Source organism: Phragmites australis, chromosome 3 (genome assembly GCF_958298935.1).
Source record: "Phragmites australis chromosome 3, lpPhrAust1.1, whole genome shotgun sequence".
Classification (NCBI taxonomy): Eukaryota; Viridiplantae; Streptophyta; class Magnoliopsida; order Poales; family Poaceae; genus Phragmites; species Phragmites australis.
In genome coordinates, this window is record NC_084923.1 from 20060002 (window position 1) to 20085819 (window position 25818).

A 25818-nucleotide genomic window follows, 5' to 3' on the forward strand; every position below is an offset into this window, starting at 1 on the left:
ACTAACGCTTATCAATGCTAATCTTATCGTAGTAATTACTAATTAACAAAAAATATCCTAATTACTACTAATTATACTCTAATCGACACACCAATAGTACACTAATAAACACACTAACACTTAACAGCTATAATCCTATAGTAATAAATAATAATTAGTAATACAACCTACTAATTATTATTAATTATTTTACTAATAATCATGATTAAATAGCCAAGGTAGATAGCGTCATCTGACCAAAATAAATAGATCACTTCATGCAACATATTTAAGAATTTTTCTAAAAATCGGTTGATCATATCCACCCACCTCTGACCTTATGCCATCAAGCAATCACACCTATTTAACAACATGGCCGCACACACGCGGTTTCCATGTATTCACTATAAGGAAATCTGTCCAGCTACCTAACAAGACGTGACAAAGGAAGGAGACACGTTCGACTTGGTCAAAGATGACGCGTAGTGTGGTGTAGCTATTGGCTAGCTTTCTTACGACATACCGTGCTACAATTACGACGTTTCAACAGCAAAATAACGATGTGGCTAGCTGTACATTGAAGAAAACAAATAAAAATAACTCAAACATATATGGTGGAAGCAGGTACATTCCTGGTCAATGAATTTGGAACCTTCTATATGTATGGTTGTTAACAATCTGTATACCTTTAGCTATTCGTCTCACCTAGCTGCTCCTCCTTTTCCGTGTCAAGGGAGAAACGTTGTGACTTATACCTCTCAACTAACGGTCCGGGAAACATCCGTCCCCATCGTCGGTAACTGGTGTTACGATAGAAATGTAAGAGAAGTCGAACACACTATTATAGAACTGTATATAAGTGCTGGTTAAAAAATAGTTTTATTGTTAGTATTTTAACTGGTACTTATTTATTCGACATGGATAGTGTGCTACTATTAAGTACCGGTTGACCACCCGATGCTATTGTCAATTTCAAATAATAAAAAAAAGGAGAATTGGCGGTGGTAAGAGCGGCATCCGAGCCGGCTCGGATGCCACTCTCGTCGCCGCTGCCAGGCATGCTTGCAAAACAAGGTACCACAGTGGCTCGAAGTCTGCCGCCACATCACACATCACACAACACGATGTCAACGGTGTCCTGGGTGCAGTGCCCGACGAAAGCCGCCGTGCCAAGCCTTGTTTTCCCGTCATCCAGCGGCTGCACCACCATCCCGGTCATGGTGCTGCCAGCACCGTGCCGCCAGACGTACCCTACAGTTCACACAATCACTGAGAGGCTCACGAACCTGAGCACGCCCGACGTGAGGAAGCCCGCGGCGGAGAGCCCCATGGCCGCCATGAGCACCGAGCTAAAGAGCACGAGGAGTGACGCGACTAGCGCAGTGCCCGTGAGAGTGGCCACCAGAGCGAGCCACAATAGGCCGAGCAGAGCGGCGTCGAGCGGGACCAGGAGCGTGGCCGCACTTGGACCTGCCACCCCTTGGAGGCCGAGCGATGGGGAGGAGGCAGGGGAGGAGGCCAACGTCCGGTAGTGGGGAGGATATAGGGGAGGAGGCCGATGGGGAGGGGCGCTGGGGAAGAGGCAGGGAACGAGGCTGGCGTCCTGCGATGGAGAAGAGATAAGACTATGAGCAAAGAGCCGGACTTGATGTTGTGAGCTAAAATTAGGTCGTATGAAAAAATCAGGTCTAGTGCCTTTAGTGTCAGTTGGTTCTGGAATCGGCACTAAAAATCGACTATCTGTACCGGTTCATGACTGGAGCCGGCACTGATATATTAGTGCCAGTTCTAGCCACGAACCAGCATTAATAGTCGGTTTTTTATGCTGGTTCTTAGCGGTTTAATTATTATTCGTGCACGGGAGATTAAGAACCGGTACTGGTATATTTTCAGTACCGATTGTACATCAATCGACACTAATAAACTGCTACTTATTGTTTCTGTAGTAGTAATGGGGCAATTAAAAAACTAATTAATCAATTGGCTCTTCTCGTAGCTTGCTTATATATGACCATGGATGCAGTGAACCAAGTCAGTATTATCTATGCCGGGGCATCTAGCGGCGGCTCAAGCGTAAAGGCTAATGCCTATATTTAATGCCAGCATCGGTTTCTTAATTCTAGGAAAAGATGAACCGGTGAGATATGGGTATGGGCATGTATTGATCTATGGTATCGGTATCCATAGGTATTTATGAATCTACTTGTTCAGATCAATTAACAAACTAGACAATACTCTTTCTATTATAATATATGATGTTTTAGATTTATGCATAAGTATTAAGATGAAAGCTGTGAAAATCGTACATTTTTACAGTCCTTCTATCACAGGTAGGTACACTAAATACATGTGAAAACGAGTTACCATCCGTCTCTAAAAATAGTTTTTATAGTAGTGAAGGTAAAATAACTGTCTTATCCTCCATTATACATTGGTCTATGAGTAATAATGATGTAGCATGACTGAAAAATAAGATTTATATTAGAAAAAAGAAACTTAATGAATAGATAAGACTGAATAACCTAGGCTCAAGTTACCTTAAAATGTCATATATTTTAAATATTATTAAAAGAGCTAAAATGTTATTTATTTTGAGACGGTGAGAGTATATAAAAGTAGTGGATCCATCCATACTCATCCCTAGAAAAATCATTTATTTTGTTAATTAAAATAAACTATAATGGATCGAAATATTGATCATAAGGATGCAGATAGGGGCAGGTTGCGGCTGCCGACCCCCTTCCGCAGCAGCCGTGAGCACTACGCGGACACAAACCGTGAGAAACAATATAAAAGCCACAACTTAATTAATTGGAGAAATACCTTTCTTTCACTACCTATCAAATAATCGTTCCGGTCACACATGATTTTAACTTTCAAAAATAGTCTTCGAAAGAAAAAATAGCTTTGACCAGCTAGGTTCTTAATAATTAAACCTAGTAAAACTCTAGTATGATGAAAAATTTGAAATAAATCTAATCATATTATTTTTGTACAGGCGATCCAAATATCCATAACAATGTTGTTAGTCGAAGTATAGGGAACAGTTTGAGAACATACTACGTACATTCTAGATCGACATTTGCTACTTTTGTCTGATCGGAGGTATACGTATAGTAACTAAAATGGTACTGAGACTTGAGAGTGATGATCGTTATGCATTGTGTACCATCTAGTAGTGCAGTCGGGCATGGTTAATTTGTGGCTTGTTTTTCAAGTCGAATTGCTGGGTCATAATTCTGACTTTAGGCCTCTTACTTGTTCACATTCGTTGAGCAGCCTCTGTCCATGGTCAGTGAAGTTCCGCTGTCTAAATATCTTTCAATTTCTTAACACAAGTAAAATAGTAGAGAAAAATGCACACCAAACTCTTATTTAGTTAAGCACATGCAATTTGCCTGTTGCGTCCGTTTATGCACAAATAATGACATGCATGGTCAATATTGGCCCTCGACCAACTATAAATAGCATCCAGGTTGAGCAGCTATTCTCCATCACTTCTTCTCACATTCTTGAGTTTCTTCTAATTAAGCTTGAGTGCGAGATATACTAAAGGATCTAGTGGACATGGCTGCTGCTAGTACACCTAAGATGCCCACTTTGGTCGCAGTTACCTTCTTGCTCCTAGCTGTGGCATGCCGGGCCAGCCCTTACTACCCTCTGCAGATGGGGTACTACCACGACAAGTGCCCGCAGGCTGAGGCCGTCATCAAGGGCGTCGTCGAGAAGGCCATCTACCAAAACCCCGGCAAAGGCGCCGCCGTCATCCGGATGCTCTTCCACGACTGTTTCGTCGAGGTAACCCTTAATCCAACGTCGCAAATTAAGTACCCGGTTTGCTAGATATATACTAGTTTGTACGTACGTCAATGGCAATTAACTCAGGGAGCTGCCGCCAAGTACTTTAGGCCACTTCTAATCTTTTGTTTCTTAGATCATGTTTAAAAGGCAAGAGTAAGAAATTGATGTTAAAAAACATATTTCCAATATATGTATGTGTGTTGTTTATTTCTTGAGATCACTTAAAACAATTTATTATCTCACAATCATCTAAGATTGCTTAAATAGCTATTCCTTTCATAAAAAATTAGCTCATTCCTTCTCTCCAAATTGCTTGCTACATCATATTTTTACTTACATAAATATCTAATTAATGTATAAGAAACTAGCATTGAAAGTAACCTCAGAGCATGGACGACACGTGCAGTTTTAATTTATATTTGAGATATATAGCATGTATTTTGCATTCTTGCCTACCTTTCCTGTTGTGTAAAGATTTGGCTCCACCTAAGTTAGTGCTACGAATGCATTACTTATCTAGCATGTTTCATTTGGTTATTAGGGTTGCGACGCTTCCGTCCTCCTGGACCCGACCCCGTTCAGCCCGACGCCGGAGAAGCTCAGCGCGCCGAACAACCCGAGCCTGCGTGGCTTCGAGCTGATCGACGCGATCAAGTACGCGGTCGAGGCTGCTTGCCCCGGCATCGTCTCCTGTGCCGACATAATTGCCTTCGCAGCCCGGGATGCGTCCTACTTCCTCAGCAGCGGCAAAGTCTACTTCGACATGCCGGCTGGCCGCCGCGACGGCACCTTCTCCAACGCCTCCGAGCCTCTCAAGTTCCTGGTCCCGCCAACGTCCAACCTCAGCGACCTCGTCTCCAGCTTCGTCGTCAAGGGGCTTACCGTGGAGGACTTGGTCGTCCTCTCTGGTGCGCACACCGTCGGGAGGTCGCACTGCTCGTCCTTCGTCTCGGACCGCCTCCAGTCCCCCTCTGACATCAACGGCGGGTTCGCCTGGTTCCTGAGAAGCCGCTGCCCGGCTAACCCGACTGCCAGCGACGATCCGACGGTGATGCAGGATGTGGTGACGCCCAACAAGCTTGACGACCAGTACTACAAGAACGTGATGTCGCACACCGTGCTGTTCACATCGGACGCGGCGCTCCTGACGTCGCAGGAGACGGCGAAGATGGTGGAGGACAACGCCAACATCCCCGGGTGGTGGGAGGACAGGTTCAAGAAGGCAATGGTGAAGATGGCTAGCATTGACGTGAAGACCGGGCACCAGGGGGAGATCAGGAAGAACTGCAGGGCGATCAACCACTACTAGTTAATCAGTTGCAACAGTGGAAAGTGAAGGAATTTGAGAGAAACTGCATGGTGCTTGGTGAAGGATCACTCTATTCAGTAGTTTGAATTCATCCATGATTTGCAAGCGTGATGATCGATGTAGTTGACGACTACTGTGCTTTTATTAACTTTGTGTTTTCAACATTTTCCTTTGTTTGATTTCTTCAAATCGGGAAGGTTTGTGTCCGTAATTATGTGGCTGGTGTTCCTGCATTTGGAATATTAAATAAGGTTGAATAAGTTTAGTTTATATAAATGTCATATGTACATTTGAATATTTGATGGATCTTGTTGGTTCGACTGTTCCATTATCTCGGGCTTAATTACTACTTTGCCTGACGTAGTTGTGCATGTACAACTAGCACACCATTTTCTTGTGGAAAATAAATTACTTGGTACAACCCCAGCAAATATCTGCATGAAAAACCCTTATAATCTACTCCAGCAAAAGTGAAACCTTGCCTTTACAATGTATAGCCTGACTAGATGGTCCATTTTTATCCAATAGTTCAACATCTTTTACTAATTAATTGATGCATGAAACTCAATACGGTAGGAGACGGAGAGGTCAATTTTCTTCCCACTCATTTTTTTTTTCGAGCACGAGCAAAAGCCAAACACAAGAAAACTGCACAGTAATACAGAAATTTGAGGAGACAAACACAGAAAGGAAAATTTTCCATCATGTTAGACCTCATGTTCCATTTACACCAAAACAAATTTCCATGAATTGAGGCATTCCATAGAAATTTCATAAGATTCCAAGGTAGTCAATCTTTTGTTCTAAAGGGTAGAAAGAACAAAAATCTTAGAAAATTTAAATCCTACAAAATTATTCTGAAAATTGTATGATCCAAAGGGGCCTAAAGCCCAAACGCAGCCTACACTCACCATGTAAGAAACCTCAAAGGAGACACGTCATTAGTGACGGTTCCTCAGTACCCGTCACTAGTGCACTATTAGTGACAGGTCTAATGCCGACCTGTAAATAATGCGTGACCCACGCCGGGACCCGATCAAGACCCATCACTAATTAGGATTCATTAGTGACGGTGAGCGAATAACCCGTCACTAAAGATATTAGTGATAGATCACATTAATATTCGTCACTAATAATTCAGTTATTAGTGGCGAGTACATGGGGTACACATCACTAAATATAGCCTACTCATTAGTTACGGGTCGTTATGAGACCCGTCACTAATATTAAAGTAATTAGTAATGGGTCGTAGTTGTTACCGTCACTAATAACTGACTCATTAGTGATGGGTGTCATTATCACCCATCACTAATTTCTTCGCCGACCACTCCTATCTGCTCAACCACTCTTATCTGCTCATTTCTCTCTCTTGACCACTCTCATCTCCGCTCACATCCACTCGCCTCCTTCTCCCACCGCCGCCGCCGTTCGCACCTCACTACTAACACTGCTTCCATCCTCCCCCTCCACCACAGCCCGACGTACGCCGCTGCCCCCTCTACCTGCTAGGTTAGGGCGATGGATCAAGGTAGTGGCGGGGGCCATTGCTGTCGCCGTGGCAGACTTGGATGGATCCCGACAACTTCTCCATCGGCTCATACTCTATGCGTACACTACCCTCCAGGCGTTCCCTAGCAGTGTTCCCTCACCGGCCACGATCGAGACCGATCATAGTAACCTCTCTTCTTTTTCTCCCTCACTATTAGGCTCATAGTAACACTGATTAGGACACAATAATTTAATTGAGTTTATAGTACATTAGGCTCAGTTCATATCATCCTATCATGTAGATGTTGAAACCGATCCTATGGCTCAAAGAGGTAATCTCTGCGATAGTTGTCCTTATAACCCGTCACCAATGAGTGATGCTTACTGTTATTTTATTCCCTGAGCAGCATGACCAGACAGTGTCTGTCCGCCGTGACTGCTCGGTAAAGGGGCAATTTTTTTGGCGATTCTATTGAGGTTAAATCAAATCTTGGTGCTTTACAGTTGGTCTCTGTCCCTGTCCTTTGAAGGTTTGCCTCCTCCTGTTGCTCATATATGCATGGCGGATTATAGGGTTTGAGTTAGAATCAACAATTTTGCTCCTTCTCTCAGATCTTGATATATGTGGATTGTCCCCCTTAGTATACATGCGTAACCTACGTCTCCCGTTCGAGAGTGTTTGATTATAAATATGACTTGGCAACTCGTCATATTTATAAGAAGATGCTCCGGAATTGTCCACGTACTTTGGACAGTTCGAGGATATGTGACCTAAGTAGTAGATTTATGTGCTCTTGTATGGCTCTAGAGAGAATTTTGGTGGCGTCTCCCTGTTATTCTCCAGATACACACCCTCTCGGCTCATTGTCGAGACGTGTATTTGGAGAACAGCGGGGAGGTGCTGCCAAAATTTTCTTCAGAACCGTCCAAGAACATGGAAACCTACTCGAGCCACATATCCTCGAATGGGATTAGGACCTATCTTTACTTATTAGAAATTAGCTAGGATCATTCGTTGTAGATAACATGTATCATATTTTTGATGTTAATTGTTGTCTTGAATATCATTAGAACACACGTATACACTTAATTTAGTTAAATTGAGTTAGAATTTTTATACTTATTCTACCTTCTCTGTAGTTTGTATTTAGAATTAATATTTTTCAATTTGTAGATGATGGACCGAAGTTGGATGTACCTTTATTGCCGTACTTGTAACGAGTGCATAAGTGGGGTGAAGTCTTTCTTGATTGTCGCGGTGACGGATATGGAAGGTTGGGGTAAAACAACAATTTGGTTTCCATGATGTGATTGTAAGAATGAGAAGAAGTTCCTAAAACCTGATAATGTGTACGATCACTTATTAAGGCGTGGATTCAGTGAAAGATATCAAGTTTGGAACAAACACGACGAGGAAGGCCTTAACAAAGGGGAAATGGATCAGGTCCTCTCGGACGGCAGTACGGATCAATGACACCTGCCAGCCCGTGATATGGATGATTATCTCAGGGACGTAGACATATTAGGATTCAATGATGACTACGTGGATTTCGTGGAGAATGTGGACCAAATGGTGCTTGATGCTGAGGGGAATTACGCGTATAGTGATGGTCAGTTTGTCAAATTCCAGGAACTGGTGCGAGACTCAAAGACACCATTTTATCCTGGCTACAAGGAGAAATACATGCTATTATTTGCGGTGCTTACGCTTCTGCAATTTTAGGCAACCCATCGTTGGTCTAATAGGAGCTTCAAAGTATTGTTGCATCTGCTAAAATGGACATGCTACCAGAGGGGAACAAGGTGTCCAAGACCGTCTACGACACGACGGTGCTGGTGCTGCGTCACCGTTTTTGGTCCGTTGGGCCGTGTATCGTCGTTGAGCCCATTAGGGGGGCGTGACCAGGGGGTGTGACGACCCTTAGACCCTTATTATCATCCGCCGCCGCTCTCGTTAGGGCGGGTTTTTGCTTAGATTATTCTGTCAAGAACAGTTTCGCCGTTTCGTCGGTTTGTGAGACCCCAACTCGTGAGATTAATCATTCATCCGCAATTTGGTTGCATTCTTCCTTGTTCTTACTTGTGTTCTTCGATTCGCAGGCAAGGACTTTAGCCTTCTTGGCGAGGTCAACCGTGCAACGCCGGTTGATAACCAGAGGAGACGTGGTGCTGCGATTGCGGGGTTTCGGATCGTGTTGTTCGGAAGCCAGATCGACTTGTGTCTCGTTTCCACCAAATCGAGAGTTACCAGAACCTTTCGGAAGATCGGGAACCCTTGTTCATACTAAGTGGTATTCAGAGCTTCAGGTATACCGTCAGGTTCATATCTACCCTTAGTTTCGAGTGTTTTCGCCTTCGTTCCATAGTCCACTGCCATATCATTTTTTTTTCCTGTCCTACAACCCTTCCGCGCCTTTAGCTTTTGCATATTTCAGTTTCAGAGTCCGTCGTGTTGAGTTTGTGTCCTGGTCAAGGTCTTGTTGCTGGTTAGGTCGTGTTAGAGTCCAGTTCGTGTGTTTTCCCCCACCGTTTCCATCAAACCCTAGCCTTCGTCGCATATTTTCCCCACTTTCTTCCCGTTTTGTCCTCTAATTCGGAGTCGTTTCTCAAATCGGGCATAACTTTCGCGTACGAACTCCGTTTTCAGAAAAGTCACAGAGTTTTTCGCATCAAAACGGCATTTCGGATCCGTTCGTCCCCAGCTTCTTCGGGTTCGGCGAAATCAGAATTCCCAAATTCGCCTCCGAAGTTTGAGTTTTCAATTTCCAAATATTTTTCTCATTTTCCAGCTGAACTTCAGAAAATTCTACAGGCCACGTCTTTCACTTGTTTAAGCTCAAATTTTCTGTGGTTCCCTCTTGTGTGCTCCTAAGTGAAAAAAAAATATCAAAAAAATAAAAAGAAAAAGTTGAATTTTCCCAAAAAAAACAACGACAGCCCAAAAAAATAGAAAAGAGAGAGGGGCAAAAGAGGAACAATATCTAGAGGAGCACATAGAGAAGGGCAAAGTGAGCTGTGTTAGCGTGTGCTGTTTAGTTCTTTGTTTCTGTTGCTCTTGCTATCCATCATACTTGTTTCTCCACCTTGTTTATCACACATACTTGGTACTTGCAACACTTTAGGTCAGCAACGAGAACAAGTACTTGGGACTATAATTCAGCATTACTATCTGTTTCTGATTTGTGTTCCACATATACATATTTGTTCTCTTTGTGTGCCTTTCAAGCTCCACAGATTCTTCTGGACAGCACTGGTTTGCATCCCTGCAATCGCTCGCACGCCTTCCAGGTATCCTTTGCTTTGCTGGTAAGAACCCTGGTAAGAGCTTGGTAAGGTGTCTACCTTTGCTGATCTTGATTGAGAGGCACCACTCCACCTTTGTAGTATGATTATTAGGGATAACCTTCACTGTTTGTTGTTGTGTTTGTTTCCACAATGTCAGTTGATGGAGATAAAACGCCAAAGGACTTCAAGGAGTGTGTCAGCCAAGAGCAGCTACAAGCTGTTGTAGACAATGCTCAGAAGGAGATGAAGGAGACAGTCATCAAGGCTGTCACTGAAGCGATAATTGAGATGAAACTCGCAAACGCGGTTGAGCGGGTGGACAAACGGTTATCCGAGCTCACCGACAGGGTAAATGCTTTGGAAAACCGTCCTGTGCACAACGAAGATGTGAATGGAAGCAACACCGGTGATGAGTTGTATGATGACGATGGTAATGTTGATCCAGCGGCGACATTGCAAAACAGATTACGGCGTCGTCTTCGCACTAACACCACAGGTATGGGTGGCGTTCCACATCACCACCACCATCGAGGTATGTATAATCGAGCTCCTGAAGATCCTTATGCTAACGTTAAATTTACTATACCTTCTTTTTCGGGACATTATGATGCTGAGGGATATCTTGATTGGGAGATGACAGTAGAGCAAAAATTTAGTGCCCACCAAGTACCTGAACAACATAGAGTTAGACAAGCCACTAGTGAGTTTAAAGATTTTGCTATTATTTGGTGGACTGGTTTAGCTGCAGATGGTGCCACACCTCGTACATGGGAAGAGCTTAAGGTTGCTATGCGTGATAGATTTGTTCCCCCATCTTATCATAGAGACCTGCGTAAGAAATTGATGCGCTTAGAACAGGGAGATAAATCTGTGCAGGATTATTATGGTGAGCTTCAAAAGGGCTTGATGCGTTGTGGCATAGTAGAGGGAAACAAAGATTCTATTTGTCGATTTTATTCGGGTTTGAGACATGAAATCCAGGATATTATTGATTATAAAAAATTTAACAATGTCAACCAGTTGTTTCAGTTTGCTATGCTTGCAAAGAAGGAGTTGCAGGGGCGTGAGCAGCAGGGCAAGTACAAGGCCAGCACCACATACACGCCGCGCACAGGACCATCCTTGGGGCTGTCCAAACCATCCACTTACAGGGCTCCCTCACCAGCGAGCAAGCAACAAGCAGCTACGGCACCAAATCCGGTCACTACACGACCTTCAGGCTCAGGTAAAAATTCTGTTTTGCAGGGACCTTCCAAGAGTGCTTCCTCTGTTGCATCAACGGGACGCACCTCTGGCATTCAGTGCCGTCGCTGCCATGGATTCGGTCATGTGCAGAAGGATTGCTCAAGTCAGCGGGCATATATTGCAACGGAAGATGGGTACATCAGCGCCTCTGACATTGAGGAAGAAGAAGAAGAAGAACCAGTTGTTGAGGAGAGCAACGAAATCTTGGGCAGTGATGACACAGCGACCTATAGGAGCATCATTGTGCAGCGGGCGCTCAGCACAAAGGTACAACAACCAGAGAAGCTGCAACGCCATAACTTGTTCCAGATTTTCTTCGTCATCCAAAATCGACGAGCACGTGTCATCATCGATGGAGGTAGTTGTAATAATTTGGTGAGTTCAGATTTGGTCAAGAAGCTTGGCTTGACCACACGCCAACACCCCCATCCATATAACCTTCAGTGGTTTAATGATGCTGGAAAAGCTAAGGTAACACAAACTTGCAGAGTTTCTTTTTCCATTGGTTCCTATGCTGATTATGTTGACTGTGATGTGGTACCTATGGAAGCTTGCTCACTTTTATTGGGTCGACCTTGGGAATTTGATAATGATGCTGTACACCATGGTAGAAGTAATACATATACTTTTATGCATAAAGGAAAGAAAATTACTTTGGTTCCTATGACCCCTGCTGAAATTGTACAAGCTGATAAAGAACGAGCTGCTAATTTACGTGATACTAAATCTGAAAATCAGCAAGTTGCTAATTCTCTTTACCCACCTAAAAAGGATAAGTCTGCACCTAGTTCTAAGGTAGAGGGCATAAAATTGAAGGGTGGTGTTATGCTTGCACTAAAAAGTGACCTTGCTGAAATTTCTAATATTGATATTTGCTACACCTTGGTTTGCAAACGAGTTTTGTATTCGCTTGATGATGTTATTAGTTCGATACCTCCTACTGCCACTAACCTTTTGCAGGAGTATGAGGATGTTTTCCCAGCTGAGATACCCCCGGGACTGCCACCTATGAGAGGGATAGAGCATCAAATCGATTTGATCCCGGGAGCAACATTGCCAAATCGTGCTGCGTATCGAACCAATCCCGAGGAGACTAAGGAAATTCAGCGGCAAGTCCAAGAGCTTTTGGACCGCGAGTATGTACATGAGAGCCTTAGTCCTTGTGCTGTTCCTGTGATTTTGGTTCCTAAGAAAGATGGTACTTGGCGTATGTGTGTTGATTGTAGAGCAATCAATAACATTACTATTCGATATCGCCATCCTATTCCTAGACTTGATGATATGCTTGATGAGTTATGTGGCTCTGTAATTTTTACAAAGATTGACTTGCGTAGTGGTTACCACCAAATTAGAATGAAACTTGGAGATGAATGGAAAACAGCTTTCAAAACTAAATTCGGATTATATGAGTGGTTAGTAATGCCTTTTGGTTTAACTAATGCACCTAGCACTTTCATGCGTTTGATGAATGAGGTTTTAAGAGCTTTTATTGGACGATTTGTGGTGGTTTACTTTGATGATATATTGATTTATAGCAAGTCTTTGGATGAACATATGGATCACTTACGTGCTGTTTTTAATGCTTTACGTGATGCACGTTTATTTGGTAACCTTGAGAAGTGCATCTTTTGCACGGATCGAGTCTCTTTTCTTGGCTATGTTATTACTCCACAGGGAATTGAGGTGGATGAGATGAAAATTGAAGCCATAAAGAGTTAGCCGGTGCCCCAAACCATCAAACAGGTGAGAAGTTTTCTTGGACTTGCAGGTTTTTATCGTCGTTTCGTGAAGGATTTCAGCGCCATTGCTGCCCCCTTACACGAGTTGATAAAGAAAGGTGTGGTGTTCCATTGGGGTAAGGCACAAGAGGAGTCATTTGACACTTTGAAGGACAAGCTTACGCACGCGCCATTGTTGCAACTTCCAAATTTTGGTAAGACCTTTGAGCTAGAATGTGATGCTAGTGGAGTTGGCATTGGAGGTGTTTTGATGCAAGAAGGTAAGCCCGTTGCATACTTTAGCGAAAAATTGCATGGCCCTGTTCTTAATTACTCTACGTATGATAAGGAATTGTATGCACTTGTACGTTCTTTAGAGACGTGGCGTCATTATTTGTGGCCTAAAGAATTTGTTATACATTCAGATCATGAATCGCTTAAGTATCTTCGTTCTCAAAATAATCTGAATCGTAGACATGCTAAGTGGGTTGAATTTATTGAATCTTTTCCTTATGTTATCAAACACAAGAAAGGGAAGGATAATATAATTGCTGATGCTTTGTCTAGACGATATGCTTTGTTGTCCCAACTTGATTATAGAATTTTTGGACTTGATTCAATAAAAGAACAATATGTGCTTGATCCTGATTTTAAAGATGTATTGCTGAACTGTAAAGAGGGACGTACATGGAACAAGTTTGTGATCAATGATGGATTTGTGTTTAGAGCTAACCGTCTATGCATTCCAGTTGGTTCCGTTCGTCTTTTGTTGTTGCAGGAAGCACATGGAGGAGGATTGATGGGACATTTTGGTGCTAAGAAGACGGAGGATATGTTGGCCACACATTTCTTTTGGCCAAAGATGAGGAGAGATGTTGAGCGGTTCGTGGCACGCTGTACCACATGTCAAAAGGCTAAGTCTCGGTTGAATCCACATGGTTTGTATATGCCTCTTCCTGTTCCTTCTATTCCTTGGGCAGATATTTTGATGGACTTTGTTTTGGGATTGCCTAGGACTAAGAGGGGAGGGATAGCATTTTTGTTGTTGTGGATCATTTTTCTATGATGGCACATTTTATACCTTGTCATAAAAGTGATGATGCCGTTTATATTGCTGACCTCTTTTTCAAAGAGATTGTTCGCTTGCATGGTATGCCTTCTACTATTGTTTCAGATCGCGACGCTAAATTTTTGAGTCACTTTTGGCGCACTCTATGGAATAAGTTGGGTACAAAACTATTGTTTTCTACTACTTGCCACCCACAAACTGATGGCTAAACGGAGGTAGTGAACCGCACTTTGGGTACCATGTTGAGAGCTATTTTGAAGAAAAATTTGAAGATGTGGGAAGAATGTTTGCCCCACGTGGAGTTTGCTTATAATCGGGCAACACATTCTACCACCAAGGTAAGTCCTTTTCAGGTAGTGTATGGTTTTAACCCTCGCGCTCCTATTGATCTTTTGCCTTTACCTACCACTGAAAGAACACATAGTGATGCTAGTGCACGTGCTGATTTTATTTGTAAGTTGCATGAAACAACTAAAATAAATATCGAAAAGATGAATGAAAAGTATAGAATTGCTGGTAGTGAAGGTAGGAAAGAAGTCAAACTTGAACCGGGTGATTTAGTGTGGTTACATTTAAGAAAAGATAGGTTTCCAGAGCTGCGTAAGTCTAAATTAATGCCAAGAGCTGCTGGTCCTTATAAGATAATTGAGAAAATAAATGATAATGCATATAAACTTGAGTTGCCACCCGAGTTCGGGGTTAGTCCTTCTTTTAACATTGCAGATTTGAAACCTTACTTGGGAGCCGATGATGAGCTTGAGTCGAGGACGACTCCAATTCAAGAGGGGGAGGATGATGAGGACATCACTCCTTCGGATACATACAATGATCCTCCATTGAACTTTCAAGGTCCAATCACAAGAACTCGCGCACGACAATTAAATTTAGAGGTGAGCTCGTTCCTAAGCAACTCTTTATATAATTTTGAGAATAGATTACTACCTAATGATTATGTGTTGCTTAGGAATCATGGAGAGGACAAGGAGACACATAGAGGAAGGCTTGGAGGCGTGGAGGAGCAGCTAGGACGTCCAACAACAGCAGGAGGTCCAGTCCAACTCGAGTCCGAATCAGTCTCGACCTCCAGGACCAGTGAGCAGTAAAACGGACGCCCAGGACGCATCCGGACTCCGTTTTTGACGATTCACATATGGTTGGAAATATAATTTCATAAGGAAACCAATGGCGTTGGTTTGAGGTCCAAATTGCTTCTGAGTCAACGGGAAACGTCAAAACAAGTCAGCGTCCAGAATCTGTCCCGGTGCTGCGTCACCATTTTTGGTCCGTTGGGCCGTGTATCGTCGTTGAGCCCATTAGGGGGGGCGTGACCAGGGGGTGTGACGACCCTTAGACCCTTATTATCATCCGCCGCCGCTCTCGTTAGGGCGGGTTTTTGCTTAGATTATTCTGTCAAGAACAGTTTCACCGTTTCGTCGGTTTGTGAGACCCCAACTCGTGAGATTAATCATTCATCCGCAATTTGGTTGCATTCTTCCTTGTTCTTGCTTGTGTTCTTCGATTCGCAGGCAAGGACTTTAGCCTTCTTGGCGAGGTCAACCGTGCAATGCCGGTTGATAACCAGAGGAGACGTGGTGCTGCGATTGCGGGGTTTCGGATCGTGTTGTTCGGAAGCCGGATCGACTTGTGTCTCGTTTCCACCAAATCGAGAGTTACCAGAACCTTTCGGAAGATCGGGAACCCTTGTTCATACTAATGAGGGTAGGCTCACAGGGCAAGGAATTCTGGGGAAACATGCAATTACTCCTAAGCCGAAGGCATATAACCAAGCTTATTTCCTCGTGTTGCAAAAAATGAGTGAAGTGTCCCCATATATATCGACTAGCACAAGTAATTGCTTCTTCAAGACAATCTAGGCCAAATTGAAGCTTGGCTTGCGAAGTAACATATGCAAAGGTTCAACACTTGGTTTCGAGATCAAATCAATCAATCGAGTGCTCCCACAAGTGATTTGATTAGGAAAAGAGTAGCATGCCTTATATACACAATTACAACATATGAAGGGTATGATATAAACGGTTATACATGTTACACGGTTGCCCAATATCAGAAAAACACATACCAAAACAGCGGTGTCCATATAAATGCTTATGATAATAATATGCACATGAGCACATACTATGGTCAGATAGAGGACATCTAGGAATTGGATTACTTGGGATTCAAGATACCCCTGCTTCGGTGCCATTGGGTACACGGGACAATGGGTGTTATGAAAGATAAATACGAATTCACTAGCGTTAATCTCAAAATTGTTGGATATAAGGACGAACATTTCGTACTCGCTAAATAAGTTGCCCAGGTATTTTATGTGACTGACACAGTAAATAAGAAACTTCATGTGGTTCTCGCCTGGAAAAGACAGATCGTGGGAGTTGAAAACATGGTTGATGAGGACGAGTACAATTAATTTGATGAAATCCCCCCCCCTTCTGCTACTGCAATCATACCACAGGATGCACAGAACGAGAAGACTTCATACCTACGTTCCGACCATAACAAAGGGACCCATGTAAAGAAAGCACAAAAATGGCTGTCACATGCCAAATGAATTTCAATGTAACCTCAAATTTGTAATATTCAGTTATTATAATATTTGTAATATTCAATTAAGTCTGAATTTCAATGTAACCTCCAATTTGCGATATGTTTGCAGGAGAAGATTGCTACTAAATCCTGACTTTGTTCAGGATATAGCCAATATATACGTAAATCCCTTAGACGGACGAGCACATTAGTGATGGGTGATAACTTCACGCGTCAGTAAAGCTATAGATAGTGATGGATTAATTTACCATTTGTCACTAATGATCAAATCCAATGACCTAATCATTAGTAATTGATGGTAAATTCACCCGTTACTATGACTCGATCATTATTGACGGGTGGTAAATTCACCCATCACTAATGATATGTTTATAAATAATGGGCCCGGGAACCCTAGCCTCCAATTTTTCCTAAGTCCCACCGCGCCCGCCGCCAATTCCTCCTCACCTTGTTCTCCTGTTCGTCCCTGAGGCCACCACCGTCTCCCTGGCATCCCCATCCCCCTCCCCAGCGCCGCCTTCCCCTGCACCCTCATCCCTAACTACCCCAACACCGATGAGCCCACACCACCATCGCCTCCTCCCCGACGAGCACCCTGACACCAAGGAGCCCGCACCACCATGCTCTGCGCCACCATCGTCCTCATCCGTCGAGGTAGGCTTCCCGTCGTCCCCGCCTCATCGACACCTGCCTCCATCATCCTCATCCACCATAGTGATTTACCACTAAATTCTCCAATCTAACTAATTTGTTATCTGTAGACACTTGATACAAGAAACGAGGAAGAATGAGCCCTTCAGATTCCTTGACCCCAAAATATGACAATTTCTTTGGTGGAACAACAAAATGAATTTGTTGTGGAATATGTGGCTAGGGAAATGAGCCACTTTTCGAAGAGGGACTACCTGATGGCCGCCCACAACCTAGGTGGCTATTGGATCTTACTGGTCATTGCCTCTAAGTGGAACTTGGTATGGTACCTCGATTCATCCAAACCAGTGGACCTAACAGCGAACGGGGACAACGTGACTATACTTTCGTTAAACAAATCCTCGATGAGTAAGCTCTTCATGACTTAGGTTACATATTGAACTTTTCAAATTTACAACAAATATTGACTATTGGATCCTTCTTCGTATGTAGGGCTTTTGACATGTATATGTGTTGTGATTCAAAGTATGATCTGAAGGAGCCCCCACACACTGACACATAAGACCGTCTTCACGACAAGTGCCAAGAGACATATTTGCAAATACTCTACTACTACATTTTTTCTTTTCGAACTCGGATTTTTCCTTCTGCAGTGCGACCAACAACCACCGGGCAACTCCTGCGGATTCTACGTTGTGCGTCATGTGCTGCTATTCATGGCAGGGAAGGATATGAAATCCCCAGATGTAAGACAATTGCATAGTCTTTTCATAGCTGCTTTTATTCATTACAAATATCCAATGATAAAATTATTTTGCTCACGCTAATTGCTTACTTTTTCTATAACTACTTTAATTCAGCAGGAATTCAACTTACCGGACAACAACATCGAGGAGTCTGCACTCTCCAACATTCAAGCACGGATCGTCTCGTTCTTAATGATCGAAGTCATCACTTCGAAAGGTGATTTCTATTGTAGGGATGCATGGCTCTAACTTGTGTAATTTATGGTTGCACTTTTGACTTATGTAATTTGTAACTATCTTGATGTGAACTTGCGCCGTTGTAATTTGTAACTATCTTGATGTGGACTTGCACTTTCGAGGACTTTTGATTATGTAATTTGCGGTTGCATATCTCGTGACTTGGTCCCTATAATATGGGTATGGAATAAATGTGATGTGTATTATTTGCAGGAGAAGACGAGTGCCAAATTGCTTCAGAATGCAGCCAAGAAACAAGTAAATCCCTTCGGAGGATGAGAACATTAGTGAAGGGTGGTAAATTCACCCGTCACTGATGACTGAGTCCTAGTGACGGGTAGATTTCTAACTCGTCTCTGGAACTCAGTCATTAGAGATGGGTTGAAAAGATACCCATCACTAATGACTCATAACACGTCGCTGATGACTCAGTTGACAGGTTGTAGTTACCTATCACTGGTTCTAGATAATTAGTGACGGGTGGTAAATACACCCATCACTAATGACTCGGTCACTAGTGATAGGTTGTGGTTAACACTCGTTATAATGATCGAGTCCCGGAGACGGGTTGGAAAGCTACCTGTCACTGGGGATTGATAATTAGTGATGAGCGGTACATACACCCGTCACTAATGACGGTCATTGTGATGGGCAACAGGCCTGATCAGGTCATAGGAGACGCATTTTAGTTACGGGTCTCAATTATGACCCGTCATTGGTGATTGTTGTTAGTGACGGGTCCCAACTCATCACTAATGTTTTATCATTAGTAACACAATAAGAGTGATGGGTGCAGTAACCGTCACTAGTGATGATTATCACCTGTCACTAATGTGCTGTTCTGGCATAGTGACTTCAGCTCCAAGCAAATCCAAATGTCACAAAGTTGACCATATATTTCAGGGCATAAATGTCAACTTGCACATTACAATTATTAGTGTTTTTTTTCAAAGTGATGTGATGGTATTTGTAACTAAGGAGGTCCAACGGAGAACAAGGGTAATTAAAAGGACAATGATGTCGCCTACAGAGGGGTGAATAGACGTTTTTTCAAAAATTCGTCTCCTTTTACCGTTGGCCTAAACTTGCAGTGGAATATAAATTAATAGTTTTTTTCACAAGTGAAAAAACTAAATATGCTAGGCTCAATTAGTGCACAATCACCCTAAATAAATATGAAAGTTACAATCCTAGAGTGACAAGAATTACTCGATTCTAGCAAAAGATATGCAAGAAAGCACTAATTGAAAAAAGGCAAAAAAAAAAAACTGTTCACGAGGCTAAAAACACTGTTCACCCAGATACTTCGAGTCAACTCGAAGTCTTCGGGTTATACAGTTTCGGAATCGGCTAAATCCGGATTCTCCGGGTTCTGTACAGAACTGAGCTCGAAACTGAATTTAAAGTACGCCTAAAGAGTTCTAGCTCAAATCAAGTAATGTCTTGTGTTCCAAGTGATGATTTCGAGTAGATTCACGGAGAACCTACAATCAAATACACACGAACAAGTAGATTGAGCAAAATGCACAAATATTAAGCACGAACTCAAATGAAAGGGAATAAGAGAGGAGACACAAGATTTGTTTCCCGAAGCTCAGATTTACCACCGTGAATCCTACGTCTTCGTTGAGGAAGCTCAAACGAGCCAGATCTCTTTCAACCGCTTTCCTTGATCCACTAGCTTTATCTCCTTCCTTGCGGATGTGAGATCGACCTTCACAAACTTTCCCGCGGCTCACCACACGCACGGGAGCTCACCGGGCAACACCTAGCCAGGTAGGAGGCTTTACCTCCAAGAGTAACAAATGCTTCACGAACTTCTTGTCGATGAACTCAAGTGCTCAAGAATGGATTTAGCTCACTTGCACTCAATCTTCCAATCTCACTACCCAACTTACTTTTCTTCTCAAATCTCTCACTAAAATGGAGTGGGAAGGAGTTTTTTTAGCTCTAAAATGTTTTTCTTTCATGCCCTTGCAGCAGCTCAAAAGGATGGGGATGAGGGGGTATTTACAGCCCACCTCAAAAAACTAGCCATTACAAACTTTTTTGTACTGACTCGGAGTCTAAGGGTCAACCCGTAGTATCCGGGTAAGCTAAAGAAGGCAAAACTGAGCATCCAGACTCGAAACCTCATCCGGAGTATCTGTAACCCGGAGTATCTGGGTCAATCCAGAGTATCCAGGTCAACCAAAAAGGCCCAAACTGAGACCTCTCCTCCAAACCTCACCCGGAGACTCCGGACAACCCGGATAATCTAAGTTAACCCGAAATATCTGAATTCAGCACAGCTTACCTTCGAAAAACGACAATAACTTTTGATCCCGAAGTCCGATTTTGACGATTTTGGACTCTATAGAAAGTTTATTCAGAGGACTACACATCCCAACTAAATTTATAACCTAAAACACATTGAATCAAATTAGGAACACTCCGAAACTCAATTCGGACACTTTCCATATTTATTTGAAAATCAAATATTGTGTTTTCTTTGTAGTAAAATTTCACATTTAGAGGTCTCATTGCATGTAAATTTATTGGGAATTCTCGCACAGGAAACGAGAGAGATGTGTCCACTAATATATATATATATATATATATATATATATATATATATATATATATATATATGGCGCTGCTATTCTTAGCGCTGCGCGTTGAATAGCTATTTAGCGCCCCAGGATACCCCGCGCCCCGATCGTGGATTCGCTTGGGAAATCAGCTCGAAGCCGTAAAACTTTCGACCGCAACCATATATTTTGCTTCCGTAACCGTATGAAGAGCTTATTTGGTCTGTTTCGATCGGGAGAAAGATCGCAGCCGTAAAACTTTCGATCGCAGCCGTAAATTTGCTTCCGCAACCATATGAAGATGTCCTTTGGTCAGGGAACCGTATAACCATAAAATATTTTTTGTTGAGAACGAGTTGTTTTCCAGATTTTTAATCGTACACAAAACAATCAGGGAACCGTATAACTTAGATTGGCCAGTAGTAAAATATACATTTATGAACCATATATGAATCATACAGAGAGCCGTAAATCATATTGTTATGAAGCGTAAAATTTAATTTTATGGTAACGAGTGATCTTTTGTACACATAAACATATTCAAAGTATCCATGTAACCATAAATCAATTATGATTAAATCTTTTTTCGGAGTTGTAGCCATTTAAAAGGGCTCCATTCAATTTAGTTTGTGATCTGTTTCGAGCATAATTTTTAGCCGTAAAACTTTCGATCGCAGCTGTAAATTTGCTTTCGCAACCGTATGAAGATGTCCTTTGGTCAGGGAACCGTATAACCATAAAATAATTTTTGTTGAGAACGAGTTGATTTCCACATTTTTAATCGTACACAAAACAATCAGGGAACCGTATAACTTAGATTGGCCAGTAGTAAAATATACATTTATGAACCATATATGAATCATACAGAGAGCCGTAAATCATATAGTTATGAAGCGTAAAATTTAATTTTATGGTAACGAGTGATCTTTCGTACACATAAACATATTCAAAGTATCAATGTAACCATAAATCAATTATGATTAAATCTTTTTCGGAGTCGTAGCCATTTAAAAGGGCTCCATTCAATTTAGATTGTGACCGTAACTATAATTAATTTAATACGGTACGCGGCTGTTGTTATTTACGGAGGGCGTTATGAGGGGGAAACAAAATGGGCGCCATTCACGGGATGACGGTTGGGCCAATGGGGGGAGGTTACATGAAAATAGAAAGGCCTCAGGAAAAACTGGCCAAATCAAATGGAGAATTAATCGGGGGATTGCGGAAAAGGATTAGGGTTGGAGGTTCATCCGAGTGTATGCCATGGGACGACACCATGAACATAGCGCTGTGCCTAAGCAGCGCCAGAGAGAGACGATCTCTATGCAAAGCAATATACCCACGTGCCCTTCACCCGTCACGACGCAGTAGTTTGTGTGATCTGATGATGACCGCAGCGACTTCTGTGCTCGAACCACAGCTGCGTCTCAACCAACTCCCGAGAGGACGATCGACCTGACAGCTCGGATGTCGATACCTTCTCATGCATCGGATACAAGGACACCTCCATCAACACTGGCGCCGGAAGAGATGGCAACACCTGAGGAGGGTCTAACATTTACTCACGTAAGTTCATTGGGTTTACTGCATTTCGATTGCCAAAGTCGTATTGTTGTATATTTCTATATATCAATGTAAATCCATATACACAGACATAACCATTTTCCAAACATACAGTGAACTGTAAAACATAATTTGACTAACCGTAAAATATAACATGAAGAGAGCTGATTATTTCATACTGATAACCATATTCAAAGCCTTCAAGTGACAGTAAAACATATGTTTCCCAACCATGTATCATCTTTTGATGATGACAATGGTTATGCTATATTGAATAAATTGTTACAATGACATTGTTGTTACTAATTGATACTTTACGGAGACAATGTGGATGAATCCATTATACCAAAGGTGGGAATGTTCTTTCCAGCAGAGGAGGATGCGCATGAGTTCTACAAACGGTATGCAAAGGAGGCTGGATTTGGAATAAGGTGGGACAGGACTAAGAAAACAATTAGGAAAATATCATGCTCATTGGCAGGGAAGTGGCAGTACTTCAAGCCAGGGGAAACAAGGAAGCGGAACAAGTTCTCTAAAAAAACAGGGTGCAAAGCATACATGAAGCTGAAGGAAGTGGAGAATGAGGACAGAGAGTATGATGGCAAGGTGATGGTGGAGAATATTAGGCTGTTACACAACCATCCATTAGCGAAAACACCAACAGTAACAAACCAGATGGAGTGTCACAAGCATAAGGATGAGACGGTGATGGAGCTTTTGGACGAACTAAATACAAGCAATGTGCCAATCAACTGTACGATAAATATGCTGAGCGAGATGCATGGGGAAGAGCAGAACGTCCCACTAACAGCACGTGACATAGGAAACAGGTAATAAAACATTTTAATGTGACGATTATGGTAACATACTATAAATATATACGGCTGTATTGTGTTACATAATACTGTTTGGATGCAGGAAAGCAGGTAAGACGTGGGAGGAGAATGCAGATGACATAGGGAAATTGATTGAATTTTTCCGTTACTGTCACGAACAAAATCCACAGTTTTACTGGGACGTTGATTGTGATAAAGATGGATACATCAAGAACATGTTTTGGAGCCATGCAAGCATGCAGGGGGACTATGCGGACTTTGGTGCCAATGATGCAATGACCTTTGACACAACGTATAAGACAAACACATATGAGATGCCTCTTGCAATGTTTGTTGGATCGAACCATCACAACCAGAACGCTATATTTGGGTGCGCACTTCTACGACACGAAACAATTGATGCCTTCAGATGGTTGTTTGGGACATTCAAGAGGTGCATGGGAGGGAAAACACCAAGATGCATCCTAACCGGTAAGAATCCAGCAAGCAATTAAATATTGCACGCAATCTTTTGTTCATTTATTGACCGTATTATATGTTTTCGGGTAAAAATTCAGATGAAGACCCATCAATGAAGGTGACAATACCTGAGATGTTCCCGGGTATAGTACATAGGCTGTGCAGATGGCATGTGGTAAATAAAGTGCAGACTAAACTCAATGAGTTGTACGAGCTGCACAAAGAACTGAAAGATGTGTTCAATTCAACCATCAACCATCCACTGATACCAACTAAGTTTGAGAGTGCGTGGGCAGAGATGTTGTCAAGATTCAAACTGCAGGATGACCCGACATTAAGAAGCCTGTACAATATAAGGGAAAGGTGGGTAAAGGCATTCTTCAAGCATAAATATTGTGGAAGGATGACATCTACACAACGGAGCGAGAGCACTAACATGATGGTTAAAAACAACTTTGTGAACCACACAACTGTGCTCCATAAATTTGCCAAGCAAATGCTGAAGGTTATCCAAAGGCGGAGAGCGGCCGAGGCCGCAGAGGAATATGGTGGCATGGTGAGTGTGTTTCGCATAGTGCAAATAATTTTACGGTTAGACCATATGCATTCTAACATTTGATATTGATAAATGCAGTGCAGAACAGATGAGAGTGGCTGGGGATTTGTTGATCAGCTACGACGGGTGTATACAAGAAGAGTTTTCGAGCAGGTACAGAGGACAGTGACTTCAGCAACAAGGTACCGAATTGACGATGATCCTGTGGGGAGAAAAAACCACTACCTGGTATCACACACTAGAAGAACAAACAAAATATCATGGGGTCAACATCAATTCAAGGTGTGTGCCGATATTGAATGTCAGAAGTTCACGTGCGAATGTAGGACATGGGAACACACAGGTAACAACAGTTTTGGAAATATAATTGAACAAGATATCTTTTACTGTTGTGATTGGTACCTTTATGCACTTTGACACGTGAAGTGCTTATTCTATTTTAGCTGGTGAAAAACATACAAGTGGAGTTGTATGGTTGAGTAAATGATATTTTATAGTTAATATATTAGTTATATACGGTCAAAAAGTGAACCAACAATTGACCTGTTTCCATGTTCATAACCATATTAATAATAACAATGTAACCATACTAAAATCAACCATGTAACGATGTTATATGAATTATGGTTGCATATACAGTTAAAATATGGTTCCATATTCTTAACAATATTCAAAACATCCATGTAACCATATCAACAACATCTATAAAACCATATTAAATGATATACGGGTGCATTGCTATATAAAATTATGGTTCTGCATTCTTAACAATATTGCAAACATCCATGTTTTATGGATATATAATTGAACATGATATCTCTTACACAGGTTTGTTCTGCGAACATCTGATTCGAGCATTCATGCAAGCACAGGTGGAGAGTATACCAGGGAGCTATATTCTTAGGAGGTACACCAGGAATGCAAGGATGGAACTTCCATTTGACCGACATGATGAGAGATTGGTTGGACCGGATGGGACAACACAGAAATACCGGCAAACAACACTGCTAGTGGTTGCAATGGCAATTGTTCGTGCAGGAAGCATGTCAAGACCGGCATACGACAAGGCAATGAAAGATCTGAAAATTCTAAGAGGACATATTGAGAACCTACCAGCAGACATTGGACATTCACAAGGAGAAACAAGTACAATTACCTCAAGACAGGGTTGGGAGCAAACATATAGCAGCCAGGCGACAGATGGCATGTGCACAGAAGAATTTCATGATGAAAACATTCACACTACAACCGTAAATGGAATTATGGAGTCAAGAGCACCACATATAATCAATATGGTCAACCGTGCACCCCCTCCAAAGGCCAAAACCAAGGGACGTAGGGTGGATGAGGGAGAGAAGCGAACACTAGGCGCAAGAGGGCCTAAGAAATGTAACCGAGCTTGCAAGCTTTGTGGAATCGCAAATGGACATAATAGAGGAACCTGTCCGGAAAACCCAAAGAACAAGGATAGGATTGCCAAGCTGAATCAAGGTTCGAGAAAGAGGGGGAGGCCAAAGGGTAGCGGGAAGTCAACGGTGGCAGGCAATAAAAATAAGGTTTGCCGGTCGCTGGATGAAGATCTGCACGTGCGTAGAGTTTCTGAGAACTATTCTGAAGAAGAATATTCAGTTGGGGATGAGGAAAATGCAACTACAACGGATGAAGATTCAGAATGAATTAATATACTGTTAGCTTGATTGCATTTTAATGGTTAAGGAAATATTGAATTTACTGTTGTAAC

General features: G+C 42.3%; 2 protein-coding genes across 2 annotated transcripts; both read left to right on the top strand.

The window, feature by feature from the left end:
- Positions 1–3458: 3458 nt before the first annotated feature.
- On the top strand, positions 3459–5354 carry LOC133912579 (peroxidase 2-like). Its single transcript, XM_062355396.1, has 2 exons — positions 3459–3777; positions 4322–5354. Exons 1-2 carry the CDS (start codon positions 3547–3549, stop codon positions 5087–5089), a joined length of 999 nt encoding a protein of 332 aa, XP_062211380.1. The 5' UTR covers positions 3459–3546; the 3' UTR covers positions 5090–5354.
- Positions 5355–22583: 17229 nt separating this feature from the next.
- On the top strand, positions 22584–25753 carry LOC133910565 (protein FAR1-RELATED SEQUENCE 5-like). The gene is made up of 5 exons (XM_062352916.1): positions 22584–23056; positions 23145–23533; positions 23620–24077; positions 24156–24420; positions 24906–25753. The coding sequence occupies exons 1-5, from the start codon at positions 22584–22586 to the stop codon at positions 25751–25753; spliced, it is 2433 nt and encodes an 810-aa protein (XP_062208900.1).
- The last annotated feature ends 65 nt before the right edge of the window (positions 25754–25818 follow it).